The following is an 18,169-nucleotide window of genomic DNA, read 5'->3' as shown; positions in this document are numbered from 1 at the left end:
GGGGAAAAAATTCAACTCCAACTCAAATAAAACCACAATAAGACACAGTGTTCTATCTATCAGAGTAGCAAAGTTCAAGGAGTTCTACACTGAGGTGGCAAGGAGGCAGGCACTCGTGCAGGATAGACAACTGGTACACATTCTGAGGGCTGGGCGACATCTGTCCACATTCAGTGGACACCCATAACAAAATGCCACAGGCAGAAAGCTGCTCGTTGCATCAATGCTTGAAAGAACAGAGGGCTGGAAACCACCTAAATGCCCATCAGCTGGGGGCTGGGAAATAAGTTATGGTAGAACTATACAACAACCATGCAGCCACAAAACAGAGAAGCTCTTTATTACTGACATGGAACATCACCAAAAAATACACTGAGAAGTAGAAAATATAGTATTTGCATTTGATGCACAGAATACTTCTGGAAGAATACATAAGGTCATATTGACAGTAACATAATAGCAGCTGCCAGGGATGAGGTCTGAGCCTCTGGGAAACAGGGGAGGAGGAAGATATTTTGTTATCACTTATATCTTTTTCTGTCTTTTAAATTTTATACTGTATATATATATTATCTCTTCAAAATTAAATAACTGTTTAACAAAGGAGAAAAAGAAAAGCTAGTAATCAAATGGAGATGAGGTAGGCCACAAGCTCCAAGAGGAGGAAAAATACCTTGAATTTTTTTCCAGGAGCGCCAGGGTCCATGGCAAAGCTCTACCCTGGGCCAGCTGCCCCCCTACTTGCACCTGGGCACGGGAAGTTGATGTTCGCAGAATTAAGAACTTTTTTCAGTATGCGCCTAAGTAAAACAGAAGAATGAGAAACCCACTATCAATAGCTGAGGAAAACCCGTAAACGAATGCATCACAAAGTTCAAAAGAAATAGAATGTGTGGCCCCAGGACTCTTTCATATTATGGCAAAAACTGACAAGGCTCAGGGGGTTCTTCTTGTACCCACAAAGCTACTTGTAAGAGCCTCTGAAGCCCCTGACCGTCTATTTATTATTTATTTAGTATATGAATTTATGTACAATATATAATTTTAATCATAGTATACACATTATTTTTACATCCTGATATTTTCATTTAATATATAATTGACATTTTTCCATTTCATTACGTACTCTTCCAAAACATAATTTTTAATGGTTCCACATTATTGAAACTTACGGATATGTAATCGTTTATTAATAATTCTCCATTGTTGGGGGCTGGGCGCGGTGGCTCACGCCTGTAATACCAGCGTGAGCTGGGAGGTCAAGGCCAGCAGATCACTTGAGGTCAGGAGTTCGAGACCAGCCTGGCCAACATGGCAAAACCCCATCTCTACTAAAAATACAAAAATTCACCGGGTGTGGTGGCAGGTGTCTGTAATCCCAGCTACTCGGGAGGCTAAGGCAGGAGAATCGCTTGAATCCAGGAGACGGAGGTTATAGTGAGCTGAGATTGTCCCACTGCATTCCGGCCTGGGTAACAGAGCGAGACTCTGTCTCAAAAAACAAACAAACAAAATAATTCTCCATTGCGGGACATTTAGCTAATTTCCAGTCTTTTGCTCTTATAAATAAAGCTATGATGCACATCTTTGTTTATAAATCTTGCTTTTTTCAACTTTTATTTTAGATATGGGGGATACATGTACAGGTTGGCTACACAGGCATATTGCACCCAGGTAGTGAGCATAGTACCCAATAGGTAGGTTTCTGACCCAGGCCCTTCCCTCCCTCCCTCCCTCCCTCCTCTCGTGGTCCGCAGTGTCTACTGTTCCCATGTTTATGTCCATGGGTGCTCAATGTTTAGCTCCCACTTACAAGTGACAGAACATGCAGTATTTGGTTTTCTGGGTTCCTGTGTTAATTCGCTGAGGATTATGGCCTCCAGTTCCATCCATGTTGCTGTAAAGGACAGGATTCTAATCTTTTTTATGGCTATGCACTGACTGGCTATTTAAGAGCCTCTGAAGATCATCAAGAACTCACTGGGTAAAGGAGCTGGCGCGGGGCCCTTTCCAACCCTGGACCCCAGATGACCACGATGGGAAAGACCCTCCAGAGAAACCTACAGGAGGACCCACCAGTTCCAGTGACTCCTTCTGGGGGGCAACCCTGATTCGGAGCTGGCATTCCCAAACTGAACCTGCCTAGGGGGAACGACAATCTGATGGCCAGTGCTGCTGAGGGAGCCTCTGCTGGCTTTACAAGGGAAAAGGCTGGTTTCAGCTGACACTCTCAAAACAGATATTACAAGAGGGACTTGGAAGCCTCAGGAGCTGTGCTGGGGCACCCCAGACACACCAGTTCAGTGGCTGAGTCCTCGCAGGCTGGGTGAGACAACACCCCCCTCACCTGCCCTCCCACCTTCCCGCCCTCCCGCTCCTTACTCACCTCTTCCTGAAGCTTCACTTGCTAACCCCACCCCATTCGGAACTTGGCACAGGCTTCAGCCCTTAAGTCCTTTTTTTTTTTTTTTTTTTTTTTAGATGGAGTCTCACATTGTTGCTTGGGCTGGAGTACAGTGGTGAGATTTCAACTCGCTGGTGAGATTTCAACTCGCTGCAACCTCCACCTTCTGGGTTCAAGTGATTCTCCTCCCTCAACCTCTGGAGTAGCTGATATTACAGGCGCCTGCTACCACGCCCGGCTAATTTTTTTGTATTTTTAGTAGAGACCGGGTTTCACTATGTTGGCCAGGCTGGTCTCGAACTCCTGACCTCGTGATCCGCCCGCCTTGGCATCCCAAAGTGCTGCGATTATAGGCGTGAGCCACTGTGCCCGGCCTCAGTACTTAAGTCCTAAAGTCCAACCTTCCAATGACAGTTGTTCTCCTCTGTCTTGGTGAATGGAGTTAAAACAGGTTCCTGTGTGTTTGCCGGTCTCCCTGACTATACTGCTAACTCCCCGGGGGAGGGGAGTCATCTGCGGGTTTATATTTCCTCTCTCTCCCTCGGTACAGGCTCAGGTTATGTTGAGGAGTCACACTTGGCCTTGCTGACAGGCTGGCCGGCTCTCTTGGGGCCAGTACTAACCTCCCCCGGGTCTTAGGGTGGCTAGCTGTCCCCTTACTGAATCGTGTTTGGCAAATGCCAAACAATGTGGACCCAACTGTAAGAGAAATAGTATCCCCCAAACCTGCTCCAGCCAGAATGATCCTAATCAGCTCCCGTCACTCCCTTGCTATCCGTCTCCATCTGAATAACATCAAGCCCACAAGGCTTTGCAGGTGCGGCCCAGCTCCTCCCTGACCCCTGCCCCACTCCTCTCCTGCTCCCTCTGCTCCAGACACCCAGCCTCCTGTGGTGAAGTCACACACACTCCTGCCTCAGAGCAGTATGCCTGCTGTCCCCTTTCCCTGGAATGCTTCTCCATGTGGCCAGCCCCTCAATGCATTCAGGGCTCTGTTCAAAGAGAAATTTCCTTCCCACCCCTCCCAAAACAGCAACCCCTGCAGCAAGTGCTCCTTCCCCTGCTGTCCTATTGTGTGGCAATCATTTCTTTCATCCGCCCCTCCAGATGCACCCTCCTAGGCTCTGGCAGGCTGGCGCTGGTATGGCCCACATCAGCAGGCCCCATCCCCCCTGGCATCCGTTCAGCAGAGAGCCGGCAGGACAGTGTGGGAGGAGGGAAGGAGAGTGAGGTGAGCTTTCACAGAAGCCGGGTTGGCTCTTTCCCTGCAGGGCTCTGTGTGCTGGCAGGACTCCTGGACCTGAGGCCTGGGCTCTTGCAGAAGCCTCTCCCATGGGCCTCTCCCCAGGTTCTAGCTGTCCCTCCCCTTCCCTGTTCCCAGCCCAGGTGCTACACCAACCCTTGTGCTTCCCCTGGATCTTGCCTGCACCTTTGGAAGTAATCCCTTCATTAAACCTTCCTCAAACATCCAACCCAGGTACACTGTCACTTTCCTTCCAGGACCCTAAATTCACCATCTGACATGACAGGTCTGTTTGAGAGAAGAGAGACAGACTCTCTCATATTGTTTTATATTGTTTTATACTCAGAAAAGGAAAAAGTGAAACTAAAGGCAGGTAGCCTGGTGCCTAGTAACCAGACCCAAAACCAAGAAACCAGACCCAAAACCAGGCCTGGGCCTGCCTGACCTAAGCCTGGTAGTTAAAGATCGACCCCTGACCTAACTGGTTATGTTATCTATAGATTCCAGACATTGTATGGAAGAGCACTGTAAAAATCCCTGTACTGTTCTGTTTCATTCTGATTACCGGTGCATGCAGCCCCCAGTCACGTACCCCCTGCTTGATCAATCGATCACAACCCTCTCACGCGGACCCCCTTAGAGTTGTGAGCCCTTAAAAGGGACAGGAATTGCTCACTCGGGGAGATCGGCTCTTGAGACAGGAGTGTTGCCGATGCTTCTGGCTGAATAAACCTCTTCCTTCTTTAACTCGGTGTCCGAGGAGTTTTGTCTGCGGCTTGTCCAGCTACATGTTGTTGGTGAGCTGTCTCCCAGCTAGCCCACAAGCTCACAGGAGGGGAAACCTTGTTTTAGTCACCGCTGTATCCCAACATCTGTATCAGCACTATGTGTAGCAGAAGCTCAATAAGTGTTTGTTGAATGTTAGAGCTGGAAGCCATGGCTCATGCCTGTAATCCCAGCCCTTTGGGAGGCTGAGACAGGCAGATCACTTGAGGTCAGGAGTTCGAGGCCAGCCTGGCCAACATGGGGAAATCCCATCTCTATTAAAAATACAAACATTAGCTGGGAGTGGCAGTGCACATCTGTAATCCCAGCTACTCAGGAGGCTGAGGCAGAAGAATCACTTGAACCTCGGAGGCGGAGGTTGCAATGAGATGAGATTATACCACTGCACTCCAGCCTGGGTGACAAAGACACTGTCTCAAAAAAAAAATTGTTTAATGAGTGACCGAACAAGGGGAGGATCAATGTTATCTGGAGAGGCTACAGAGGCTGGAAAGTCAGGCAACATTTTAGGAGGTGATGGGGAGGAAGAGCTCTAACAAAGGCAGGGGATACAGCAGTGATGAGAATGGCCTCCTCTCGGGGCGTGAAGACCCTCGCTTATGTCCTTCTTAGCACCCCTCCACTGTCTGTCATAATTTTGGGTTTGTTTTCTTTGTATGTCTTCCCACTGGAATGAATTCCCTGCAGGCAGGACCCATGTCTGTCTTGTTCGTCATGGTATCTTCAGAGCTGGCACAGCGCCTGGCATGCCCAGATTGATAGACTGATATTTAATAAATGAAAAGAAAAATGAATTATCCAAAAGAAACAATGAATTGGCAGAGGACCTCAGAAGCCTGGTTGGGCCATTTGGACTTGGAGTGAAAAGCAGGAGGGAGGAACTGCAAGTCCTACTGCAGGGGAGAGAAGACAAGGCGAGGGCTTATGGGAAGATGGCCCTGGCAGGGATGGAGGCTGGGGAAGAGCAGGGTACCTGCTCAGCCACGTGGGGAGGCAGCATCAGACTGGCCAGGAAGAAAGAAGGGGCAAAATTCAGTGACCGTCTTGTCACTGATTTCAGTGTCTTGGTCCAGGGGACCGAGCGGGGGGCTGGGAAAATAAGATCGTGCCATCCAGCCTGAGGTCCCAGGCCAAGGTAAGCACTCGAGGGTTAGCTGCTGTTATCCTCACTGTTTCTAACCTCTGATTGAAGTGGGAAAGCTTTGGAGTGGAAGTGGTTTTTGGGAAAGGGAGATCGACTGTGGCCATGTTGAAATCAAAGTATCACCGGACAGCTGGATGCCGAGGCGTCCTGGAGAGATGATGGCTGGAGGTGGAGAAGCAGACGAGCCATCTGCATGCATACACAGAGGTGGAGTGTTTGTGACCATCCACGGCTGAGAGGACTGGAGGGAAGTGCCAGGAAAGAAAGAGAAGTCCAAGAATAACAAGGAAAGTGGGGCAGTGTCATGGAAGTCAAAGGAACAATGTGGAAGAAGGAAGGGGCAGCCAGCACAGTCACATGCCAGAAGCAAAAGAAGCGGGCTGGACCCCACTGAGGGGCCCCCATCCTGGAGGAGCACCTACCTGCTGGCCTCTGGGACGGGCTGGGAGAGCTAATGGTGCAAGTCAGGGGGTGCATTGTTAGTAGAGGGCTTGCTGCCTGTCCCAACAAGACATTCCTGGGCACACACACTCAAACCTCATTTATGACAGACTGCCAACTGCCCCACAAATCCACTTTTTCCTTCTTCCCATGGTGACAAAGCTCCCAAATTTTACCTAGACAGAGCCACCCAGGTAAAGACCACATTTCCTTGCTTCCCTTGCAGCCAGGTGGGGTCGTATTACTAGGAGGGTGCAGCTTCCAGGTCCTGCTTCGGAGGAAGGTGAAAGTTTGCCCTCATACACCTCCCTTCTCCCCCAATGCTGGAATCTGGGCCCAGCAGATGGGGTGGCCACCATACTCCATCATGCAAGCAGCACCCAAAGTGACAGAGGAGTCAAGAGGCAGAAGGGACCTCGACACCACCAAGTCACCCAGCCGGCCTGGACCACTCACCCAGCTTTCACAGAAGCCATATGCCTCTGACCTAAGCCACTTGATTTTGGGGACTTTTTGTTAGGGCAGCCTAACTCACATGGGAACACAAGATTTAATCCAGCAGAAATGCCACCTTAGATCAGACCAGAAGTTGCTCAGCTCATCTCTGCTAGGAGCTCCAGGGATAGTGAGAGAGGTCACCGGCATCTCCCTTGACAAGATCCTCACTCTTCACCTACCAGGAAATCCTTAGTCTCCTTAACACTGTTACAAAGCCGTCATTCATAAACAGATCAAAACCCTTCATAAGACTGGGCAAAGTGGCTCACAACTGTGATCCCAGCACTTCAGCAGGCTGAGGCGGTATGATCCCTTGAGGCCAGGAGTTAAAGACCAGCCTGGCCACATAGGGAGACCCCATCCCTACAAAAAATTTAAAATTAGCTGGGCATGGTGCCATGTACCTGTAATCCCAGCTACTCGGAAGGCTGAGGTGGGAGGATCGCTTGAGCCCAGGAGTTCTAGGTTACAGTGAGTTATGATAGTGCCTCTATACTCCAGCCTGAGAGCAGGACCCTGTCTCTAAAAAAAAAAAAAAAAAAAAAAAAAATCCTTAATGAAAGCTTTTTTCTCCCTATCTACTTAATCAAGGAATGAACATGAGCTGTGATCAGTGCCCTCAGCCTGCCTCACATCAACCCCCCCTTTTTTTTTTTTCTTTTGAGACGGAATCTCGCTCTGTCGCCCAGGCTGAAGTGCAGTGGCGCAACCTTGGCTCATTGCAACCTCCACCTCCCGGGTTCAAGCGATTCTCCTGCCTCAGTCTTCCAAGTAGCTGGGACTACAGGCGCGCACCACCACACCTGGCTAATTTTTGTATTTTTAGTAGAGACGGGGTTTTACCATGTTGGCCAGGCTGGTCTCCAACTCCTGACCTCACGATCCACCCTCCTTGGCCTCCCAAAGTGCTAGGATTACAGGGGTGAGCCACCGTGCCCAGCCACATCACCTCTCTTAACTGGTCTCATTTCTAGCTTCCTTTCTCCTCCCACCTACAGGCCAGTTGAATGCACGGGTGGGTGGTGCACACAGCAGTGCTCAGTGCCACTAAGCCTCAAAACACGAACAGTTGTGAGACAACAGCGTCAATCAGCTCTGGAGCAGAATGCCTGGGTGCAGACTGCAGCTGAGCTACTCAGCAGCCAGGTGGGCTGACTTGTTACTGACCTCTCTAGGCCTCCATGTCCTCGACTGCAAACAGGAACGGTCAAAACATTTGCTTTCAGGGTAATTGTGAGGATCAAATGAGTCCATATGTGTAAAACACTTAGAACAGTGTTTTAAGAGTTCAGTTCTCCATTAGTATTAGCTTTTATATGTATTTTTTCATATTCTCATGAGGCAAGCAAGCTTTTATAATTTTATTTATTTTTTGAGATGGAGTTTCACTCGTTGCCCAGGCTGGAGTGCAATGGCGCGATCTTGGCTCACCACAACCTCCACCGCCAGGGTTCAAGCAATTCTCCTGCCTCAGCCTCCCAAGTAGCTGGGATTACAGGCATGCCCCACCACACCTTGCTAATTTTGTATTTTCAGTAGAGATGGGATTCTTCCTGTTGGTCAGGCTGGTCTTGAACTCACAACCTTAGGTGATCCGCCCACCTCGGCCTCCCAAAGTGCTGGGATTATAGGCGTGAGCCACTGCGCCCAGCCGCTTTTATAATTTTAAAAGCAACGGAAAGAAAAGAAGGGTCTGGTAATGGAATAACACTCATGTATAAAGCATGGCCATACTTTATTTTAATGATAAAGACATTCCATGAAATCCCCTCAACAAGGTATCCTAATGATCCCGTTCTGTAGAACTGATTTGGAAGTTTAGTGATTTGCCCCGAATCCACAGGTGGTTAAATGGTGGACAATGCATACAAATGTCACCAAGCCTTATCTTACTGAGCCACATGAATCGAAGTAGAGTGACTTCAAGATGCCAGAAAAACAAAGCTCAGGTTCATCTTTTTTTTTTTTTTGGAGACGGAGTCTCGCTCTCTCGCCCAGGCTGGAGTGCGGTGGTGTGATCTTGGCTCACTGCAACCTCTGCCTACTGGGTTCAAGCAATTCTCTGCCTCAGCCTCCCGAGTAGCTGGGGTTACAGGGGCCCACCACCATGCCCAGCTAATTTTTGTAATTTTAGTAGAGACAGGGTTTCACCATGTTGGCCAGGCTGGTCTTGAACTCCTGACCTCATTATCTACCCGCCTCGGCCTCCCAAAGTGCTGGGATTACAGGCGTGAGCCATCGCGCCCGGCCCCACTCAGGTATATCTTTCACACTTGTTTCCCTGAAAGCTAGTCAGAGTTGCTACTGGTCTCTCAGAATAACCCCGCCAATCACTACTTAACTGCCTCCTGGTCAGAAACAGAGGAAAGGGGCTTGCTGAGAATCCTCACTCCAAAGCCAGAACTGGGGCTGTGATGCAGACGGGGAGGTTAAACGTTAAGGAAAGCGAATTAATATAAGATATTACAACACACCCATCAGAATGGCTAAAATAAAAAATAATACTGAATACTTGTGAGGATGTAGAGACACTGGATCACTCAACATCGCTAGGGAGAATTAAAAAAATGGTACAGCCGGCTGGGCACAGTGGCTCCTGCCTGTAATCCCATCACTTTGGGAGGCCGAGGTGGGTGGATCATTCGCGGTCAGGAGTTCGAGACCACCCTGGACAATATGGTGAGACCCCGCCTCTACTAAAAATACAAAAATTAGCCGGGCATGGTGGCATGCACCTGTAGTCCCAGCTACTTGGGAGGCTGAGGCAGGAGAATCACTTGAACTGGGAGGTGGTGGTTGCAGTGAGCCAAGATTGCGCCACTGCACTCCAGCCTGGCAACAGAGTGAGGCTGTCTAAAAAATATATATATATATATATACACACACACACATATATATACACACACATATATATACACATATATACACATATATATACACATATATACATATATACACACATATATACATATATATACACACATATATATATACATACACACACACACACACAATCTATATAGTACACCGGCTCTGGGAAATAATAGTTTTGTCAGTTTCTTACAAAATTAAATACGCAGTTACCATAGGAACCAGGAATTGTATTCTTAGGTATTTATTGCAGAGAAACTAAAACTTTTGTTTACACAAAAAACCTGTACAAAAGTATTACAGCAGCTTTATTCACAGTAGCCCCAAATTGGAAACAGCCCAGATGTCTCTCAATGCGTGAATGGTTAAAGAAACTGTGTTAAACTATGGTGCCTCCACGCTACTCAGCAATAAAAAGAAAGGAACTACTGATACACACAACCACCTAGATGGACCTCAAGAGAATTATGCAGAAATGAAAAAGCCAACGTCAAGAAGTCTCATACTCTGCCAGGTGCGGTGGGTCATGCCTGTAATCCTAGCACTTTGGGAGGCTGAGGTGGGCAGATCACTTAAGGTCAGGAGTTGGAGACCCACCTGGCCAACATGGTGAAACCCCATCTCTACTAAACCTACAAAAAATTAGGCCAGGTGTGGTGGCTCATGCCTGTAATCCCAGCACTTTGGGAGGCCGAGGTGGGCGGATCATGAGGTCAGGAGATCGAGACCATCCTGGCTAACGCGGTGAAACTCTGTCTCTACTGAAAAATACAAAAAATTAGCCGGGCGTGGTGGCAGGCACCTGTAGTCTCAGCTACTTGGGAGGCTGAGGCAGGAGAATGGCGTGAACCCGGGAGGCGGAGCTTGCAGTGAGCCGAGATTGCACCACTGCAATCTTGACAATCCACTGCAATCCAGCCTGGGCGACAGAGCGAGACTCTGTCTCCAAAAAAAAAAATTAGCCAGGTGTGGTGGTAGATACCTATAATCCCAGCTACTCAGGAAGCTGAGGCAGGAAAATCATTTGAACCCGGGAGGTGGAGGTTGCAGTGAGCCAAGATTGCACTCCAGCCTGGGCAACAAGAGCAAAACTCCGTCACACACACACACAAAATACTCCAGGAGGAAAGAAAATAAAGGACAAAAAGTGGGAGAAACAGATGAAACAGAATCAACAAGCTATTGATTAAGTGTGGAAGCTTGGTGAGGCATATACAGGGGTTCATATATTTTGCTCTCTAATTTTGAATCTGAAAATTTCCAAAATAAAAGTTTTACTAAGTTCCCAGGCGTGCTTAGGCCAACACAAGGGCTAAGCCTGACTTATTTGTCCACATTGCTGTTAACTTCTGAACACAAATTAAGTTCAAAGCTTACAGTTCTATTTATTTACAAAGTTTTTATTATGAATTTTTATTGAGATTTTCATAAACATTTTTAATCTGCATGTTTACTACTTTTTGCCTCTAAGAAGTCCCATAAAGTTATAAAAAATAGAAATTTATAAAACACATTGAGAATTATGCATTTTTATACAGAGTCAGTGTTTCAAGTTGTCTAACCCTTTCCCTGTCTCCCCTCAGAACAAAATTATAAGAGTATATAGCCTCTGAGGCCAGGTGCAGTGGCTCATGCCTGTAATCCCACCCACACTGGGAGGCCAAGGTGGGTGGATCACCTGAGGTCAGGTGTTCGAGACCACCCTGGCCAACCTGGTGAAACCCCGTCTCTACCAAAAATACAAAAAAATTAGCCGAGAGTGTGGTAGGTGCCTGTAATCCCAGCTACTCAGGAGGCTGAGGCAGGAGAATCCCTTGAACCCAGGAGATGGAGGTTGCAGTGAGCCGAGATCACGCCATTGCACTCCAGCCTGGGCGATAAGAGTGAGATGCCGTCTCAAAAAAAAAGAAAAGAAAAGAAAAAAAAAAAGAGTATAGCCTCTGAAATCTCAACAGCAGAAATAGCAGCCCTTTTCCAAATCCCACCTACAACTCAGCACATCTGCATTCAACAGGCGCTTACACTGGATAACAACGAATGGAAGCTGCAGAAACACTGACTGGGACGACACCTCCCAAGAGCAGTGAGAACAGCTGGGATTGGCCACGGCTTGAATGTGGGGCTGTGTTCATAAACTTATCAGGCCAAGAATCGCTAAGAAACTGAATCACAAACCCTGAGAACGCCACACAGGCCGGTCTAACTGCTTCGATCTAGGAGAGTTTCAGGTTACTACAAACCTGAAAAACTCCTATTTAGTCCAGTTGGGGAATCCAATTTTTTTTTACTAGCGTCCCCTCTTCAGTTCCTGACAAGCAGCTCTTTCCTTACACAGTACAGTGAGGCCAGAAGAACATGGAGCCTGCTGTCAAGTCCCCAAGTTTTTCAAGTTTCCAAATTCACCAAGGGAATGGAAGACTAAGAGATGGGCTGGGCACCGTGGCTCACGCCTGTAATCCCAACACTTTGGAAGGCCGGGGTGGGCGGATCACTTGAGGCCAGGAGTTCAAGACCAGCCTGGGCAACATAGCAAAATCCCGTGTCTACTAAAAATACAAAAAAAAAAAATTAGCCACGTGTGATGGCAGGCACCTGTAATCCCAGCTACTCTGAGAATCGCTTGAACCCGGGGAGTGGAGGTTGCAGTGAGCCGAGGTAGTGCCACTATACTCCAGCTGGGGTGACACAGCGAGACCCTGTCTCAAAATAAAAGGAGTTGAACTGTGGAAGCCAAAGGGGAATACGTGAAGTTAAATATGGACGTTAGGATTCTAACTTGGGAAACAGCTTATTCATCCAGTGTTCACTTCCACGTGTCGCTGCATTTTTCTTCCTTGGATTTAGTTTTAAAAGCTCTTCCTTAGGAGGCCAGAAAAGGTATCAGCAAGCCCAGCATCTTCCTTAAAAATTTGTTTTCTGGTTTGTAGGGTATGTTAAGAATGAAGTTGTTCTCCCCACAGGATAGAAAGTGGTTGGACAGACTCAGACCTGCTTCTTGGAGAACGCCTCAGCTTGGCTCATTCCTGCCCAACCACCAGCCTTAAAGCTGACCAGCCATTTCTCAGCTTTCAGAATACAAGATGAGGCCCAGCCCTCAACACCCCACCCTCACCCCACCAAATCCTTTCCTATTGTTTACTTTACCTTTTTTTTATTTTTTTGAAACGGAGTCTCGCTCTGTCACCCAGGCTGGAGTGCAGTGGCACGATCTCGGCTCACTGCAACCTCCGCCTCCCAGGTTCAAGTGATTCTCCTGCCTCAGCCTCCCGAGTAGCTGGGATTACAGGCGTGAGTCACCCGGCTAATTTTTGTATTTTTAGTAGAGACAGGTTTTCACTATGTTGGCCAGGCTGGTCTCGAACTCCTGACCTCAAGTGATCCGCCTGCCTTCGCCTCCCAAAGTGCTGGGATTACAGGCGTGAGCCACTGCGCCTGGCCCCTCTTTCCTACTGTTTAAACCTCATGGCTCCTCTATCAAGTCCCTGCATAATAGAGCCGACGCTCTAGGCTCTTGTCAGAGAAAACCTCTTCTTCCAGAAGGGGCAAGACTTGGCAGTTCCCAAGCACACATTCCTCAGAGGGGCAATAAATGGTAAATCTCTCAGGAGGAGAGTGCTGCCCCGCTTCAGGGAGCTTTCGTCAAATGCCGACGGGAGGATAGGTGCAGCCCCGACATGTCGTTCTCCTTCACAGTGACGCATCTGCTCAAGACTCCTGACTCCTGCCCGCCCCAATCAAAGCTGTGCTGTGTGGCCTCCTGTTTCCAACACGTTGAGGGAGTACAAAGTCACTTTTCATCAGCTCAACGGAGCACTTGGGAGCCCAGATGAGGAGAGAAATAAGAATGAAGTTCTGGGATGAGAAAGTGGTGCCACAAATTGTGACTCAATAAAAGGGATCCAGATATCCTGAAATACATGCTGGACAAACAGTCTTCTTTGTAATAAGCACAGCAGCAAAGAGCCCTTTCCTTCCTGTCGCTTTCCCTGCTCTCTTGAGTTTCAAAGGAATCAAATCCTGTGATAATGAATGAAGTCACTGGCTGCTGCTATGCCCCACCACATAGGCTGATTGATTAAGAAAATCTCTGGCGGGGTGCGGTGGCTCATGCCTGTAATCCCAGCACTTTGGGAGGCCGAGTCGGATGGATCACTTGAGGTCAGGAGTTCAAGACCAGCCTGGCCAACATGGCAAAACCTTATCTCTGCTAAAAATACAAAAATTAGCTGGGTGTGGTGGCTCACACCTGTAATCTCAACGCTTTGGGAGGCCAATGTGGGTGGATCACTTGAGGTCAGGAGTTCAAGACCAGCCTGACCAACATGGCGAAACCCTATCTCTACTAAAAATACAAAAATTAGCCAGCATGGTGGTGCTTGCCTCTAGTCCCAGCTACTCAGAAGGCCGAGGCAGGAGATTCGCTTGGACCCGGGAGGCGGAGACGGCATTGAGCTGAGATCATGCCACTGCATTCCAGCCTGGGTGATAGAGTAAGACTCCATCTCAAAATAAAAAAAAAAAAAAATTCTCATTATTCTGTCCTTATCTTCCTCAACCCAAACATCCAGTGAAAATAGGTCATCTTAATAGATGGTTTGCCATGAAAATCATGTCTGATCACACCCTGCAGCCTCGACTTGGCCATGAGGAGGTCACCCTCTTCTTCCCTTGAGTGGCTTTAACTCCCCGGGAGGGTGGAATCTGCGCCCCTGTACAAGCCAGGTTTCCTTCTCAGCTCAGGAGAGGGACCTAGAAAGAAGAGGAACCATGGAGCCTCCTGGTGTGGGCCCTGTCTGCTCTCCCTCTAGGGGAAAACAGCTCCAGCGCTGTGAGGGTTGGTCCCTAGACTGCAGGACACTCAACCACTAAGGAACAAGAGTTATGTACGGGAGCCAAGTAAGGACAGGAAAAGGGAGACTATTCCCTCTCACCAGAGTAGCTTTCCCCAAGGCTCAGCCCCACTGAGGAGACTCTTTTCCAAGGAGCAGAGAAGACCACCTCGGTGGGACAGTGAAGGCTCTCTGGACCCCAGCCTCCGACTCACTTCTTCCTGCGAATCTTGGGCTTCTTCACAGGCCGCAGATAAGGGTTATCGATGATGTTCTCCTCCCCATTCCGGCTTCCCGACAAGGAGGGGTTCTGCTGCAGGACAGAGGTGTTCTCCTTCTCGGCTCCAGAATCCTCCTTTGAGCAAAAGCCAAAATAAAGCACAACATCAACAGCATAAGGAAAGAGATCATGCCCATAATTGGAATGACCATTAGCATCCTCTAATTGAGAAATTAGAACCTGGGAAGCACCTTCCTTCCAACGTTCCTATCTCTGCCCCGATGAAGCGAGGCCCAGGCAGTGGCTGGCTATGAAGGGAAGGCAAGACTAACAGCCTTGACCCAAGAGAGCACACAGCAGAGTCCAGAGTTTTGAACCTCTGGAGAAGGTAGGGACAGGGGTTAGAAAGAACAGAGACCTGGGAGGGACAGGAATCAAATTCGGATGCCTCAGGGAGGATGCCCAGCCTGGTGGGGAGATGAAGAAGAAAAGTGATCCTGGACGCCCCACAGGACTGGCAGATACAGGATCAGAACACATCATTTGCATAGCACATCTCCTGGCCAAGCTAGCCTAAGTCAGAAGAGATTTCCCCCTCAAATCCTCACATTTCTGGTACTTGCAACATGGTACCAACAATCACATCCCAGCACAGGCCAGAAACTTCTCGAGCCTTGAGGGTTCCACTAAGGGACGCAGAGCCTGCAGGTACCAGCACATGCACATCATTGGTAATGCCTATCTGCAACCTATGAGGCAGGGTTTGTTTGTTTGCCTGTTTGAGATGGAGTCTCCCTGTGTTACCCAGGCTGGAGTGCAGTGGCGTGATCTCAGCTCACTGCAGCCTCCGTCTCCCGGGTTCAAGCAATTCTCCTGCTTCAGCCTCCCAAGTAGCTGGGATTGCAGGCATGTGCCATGACGCCCGGCTAATTTTTGTATTTTTAGTAGAGACGGGGTTTTACCAATTGGCCAGGCTAGTCTCGAACTCCGAGGCAGGGTTTTTTACTGTTCTTTTTTTTTTTTTGAGACGGAGTCTTGCTCTGTTACCCAGGCTGGAGTGCAGTGGTGTGATCTCGGCTCAGTGCAAGCTCCGCCTCTGGGTTCAAGCAATTCTCCTGCCTCAGCCTCCCAAGTAGCTGGGAGTACAGATGCCTGCCACCACGTCCCGCTAATTTTTGTATTTTTAGTAGAGACGGGGTTTCACCATGTTAGCCAGGATGGTCTTGATCTCCTGACCTCATAATCTGCCAGCCTTGGCTTCCCAAAGTGCTGAGATTACAGGTGTGAGCCACTGCACCCAACTGCTTTACTGTTCATTTTTTGAGAAAAATGTGTTTTTTCAGAAAAGTTTGTAAGGTCACATGTAATCAGTATGATCAAAATTCTTAAAAAGTCACAGTTGCATATAGACACAGAAAAAAAGGTAATATGCTGACATTTTAAAAACTGTTCTGGAAGTATGAGCAGTCAGTTATCCTTTCTTTATTCACAGCCTCCTTTATTTTCCACGTTTGGTCGGGCTGCGCCCCCTGCTGATGGGCCAAGGGGAAGAAGTTCTTCCATGGGGAAGAAGTCATTGAGATTCCTGTTCTGCAACTTGAGGCTAAAGAGGCCCTCACTGACCTCAAGCAGGAGAGGCTGCTGTCAAAACAGACAGAGGACGCCATGACCGGATGGCATGAAATGAATAGCAGTTTCCCCTGACAGGACAGCTGGCCTAGGGCATGGACACCAGTCTCAGGTTTAATGAGCTGGAAGAAACCAGATCACATCTAGGTTCCCCTGCGTGCCCTCTCTCTGTTCTATCAATTGTTCTCTTCAAAGACTCAGTTCCATTGGCCCAGTATTAGGGCCTGTGTGTTTTCCCTCTCCAGCACCCAATCCAGTGGGACCACAAGGTGACCCAGAGCCACTGGGGCCTTCCAGAGGCTCTTGAAAGCAAGTGCTGCAGGACCAACCTAGTTCAGGCCAGACCAGGTGCCAGAAAAAAGGTCTGCCCACAACCAGACCTCCCTTGGGTATCTGGCATCCAACCTTTCTGAAGTTCCTAATAGTACAAATGAGTAGTATCTCCCTGCTCCGTCCATCCTATCATTTCTCTACAGTAGACAGCCTATCTTCAAAGTTATTGGAAGCTCACTTCAACCGTGCCTTCATTGTTTTCTGATACACATGGAGGTAACACTGTTAGAGGTGCTGAAAACTCCAGCCTCAAGACACTGCTGGAGGGTCCAGAGGCTCCCTCCATTTGGCCCACCATGGCTCACGAGAGCAGGACGACAGGCTTCCTTCTCCCAAGCAGGCCTCATAGAAATGTCCCCTTCAGGGACAGGCAGCATTGAGATGGTTAGGGGTGGGAGAGTCACTAAAAAAAGAAAAAAAAAAAAAAAGTAGGCTAGGCGTGGTGGCTCATGCCTATAATCTAGCACTTTGGGAGGCCAAGGCAGGTGGATCACCTGAGGTGAAGAGTTCGAGATCAGCCTGGCCAACATGGTGAAACCCTGCCTCTACTAAAAATACAAAACAATTAGCCGGGCATGGTGGTAGGCACCTATAATCCCAGCTACTTGGGAGGCTGAGGCAAGACAGTCACTTGAACCCGGGAGTTGGAGGTTGCAGTGAGCTGAGATTGTGCCACTGCACTCCAGCCTAGACGACAGAGCGGGACTCCGTCTCAAAAAAACAAAAAAGTAAAGTGTCAAACTGACCCAGAGATTTGTAAAAAAGGTGGGAGCAGAATGGTCTGTAAGGAGCTCCCTGAATTGCCTGTGAGCTCTAGCAAGCCCTACACCCTCTGTGGTGACTGCATCCAGTCTCCCAGCTCTCAGTGCCATCTCCACGCCAACAGCTCCCTGGAGTACAATGCCAGCCCTCACCTCTCCCGACTTCCAGGCTCATGCAGCCAGCTGCTCACTCAGCATTTCCACTGGGGTATCAGGTAGGCAGTTCAGACTTCAGGCACCTAAATCTGAATTGGGGACCTTCCCCTGTGGTGTAAATGGCGCTTCTCAGTCCCTCCCATCACAAGTGACGGCATCTCCATCCTTCTAATGGCTCGAGTCACAAACTCTGTGGTTCATTCTTGCTTGTTTTCTTTCTTTTATTTTTAAACAGGGTCTCACTATGTTGCCCAAAACTGGACTCAAATTCCTGGGCTCAAGCTTCCTGCCTCAGCTTCCCAAGTGACTGGAACTACCGGCATGCCCCACCACACCTGGCACACTCCTTTTCCTTCACTGACATCCCACACCCAATCTGTTAGCACAGCCTCTTGGACTTACCTTCAAATTTCAGGCAGGTACTGACCACTTCCACCACCTCTGTGGCAACCACTCTGCTTGGGCCCACCACTGCCTCTCGCCTAGGCTATAGTGACAGCTTCCTGACTGATCTCTCTAGTCCGTTCTTACCGAGCCATCAGAGTGATGCTTTAAGAAGCTGAGAAACGTCCCTCCTCTGCTCCACGCCTTCCCACAACTCCCATCTCACTTAGTTAAAAGCCAGCTCTTAAAACAGCCTACAAGGCCCTACCCAATCTGACCCTCCCTCCCACAAGCCACTCACTATTCCACAGGGCCTTTACACTGACCATCCCCTCTGCCAGAACACTCTTCCCCAGATATCCACATGGCTCACTCCCTCACTCATTTCAAGCCCCTGCTCAGATATCCCCTTCTCAGTAATGCCTACTCCGAGCACCCCACTTAAAACTGAAGACTCCTCCTCACCCCGG

The 18,169-nt window shown here is 48.8% G+C and overlaps 1 protein-coding gene across 6 annotated transcripts in view; it reads right to left on the bottom strand.

Moving 5' to 3' along the window:
• Nucleotides 1-322: 322 nt before the first annotated feature.
• The window catches only part of TAF8 (TATA-box binding protein associated factor 8), a 41,118-nt gene continuing 23,271 nt past the window's right edge, over nucleotides 323-18,169 (bottom strand). For 2 of the 6 annotated variants that reach the window (XM_054493366.2, XM_063666982.1), the window contains exons 8-9: nucleotides 14,432-14,571; nucleotides 323-800 (exon numbers count right to left, since the gene is read on the bottom strand). In XM_054493366.2, the coding sequence (XP_054349341.1) occupies nucleotides 716-800; nucleotides 14,432-14,571 (225 nt within the window). In that variant the 3' untranslated portion in view covers nucleotides 323-715. Of the gene's footprint in view, nucleotides 801-9,615; nucleotides 14,572-18,169 lie in introns of those variants that run through there. The other 4 variants (XM_054493370.2, XM_054493368.2, XM_054493367.2 and 1 more) reach the window with 4 other exon arrangements.

The sequence above is a fragment of the Pongo pygmaeus genome, chromosome 5 (genome assembly GCF_028885625.2).
Source record: "Pongo pygmaeus isolate AG05252 chromosome 5, NHGRI_mPonPyg2-v2.0_pri, whole genome shotgun sequence".
In the NCBI taxonomy this organism is placed as follows: domain Eukaryota; kingdom Metazoa; phylum Chordata; class Mammalia; order Primates; family Hominidae; genus Pongo; species Pongo pygmaeus.
Note: the sequence above shows the minus strand (reverse complement) of the source record. Positions and strands in the feature narration are given on the sequence as shown.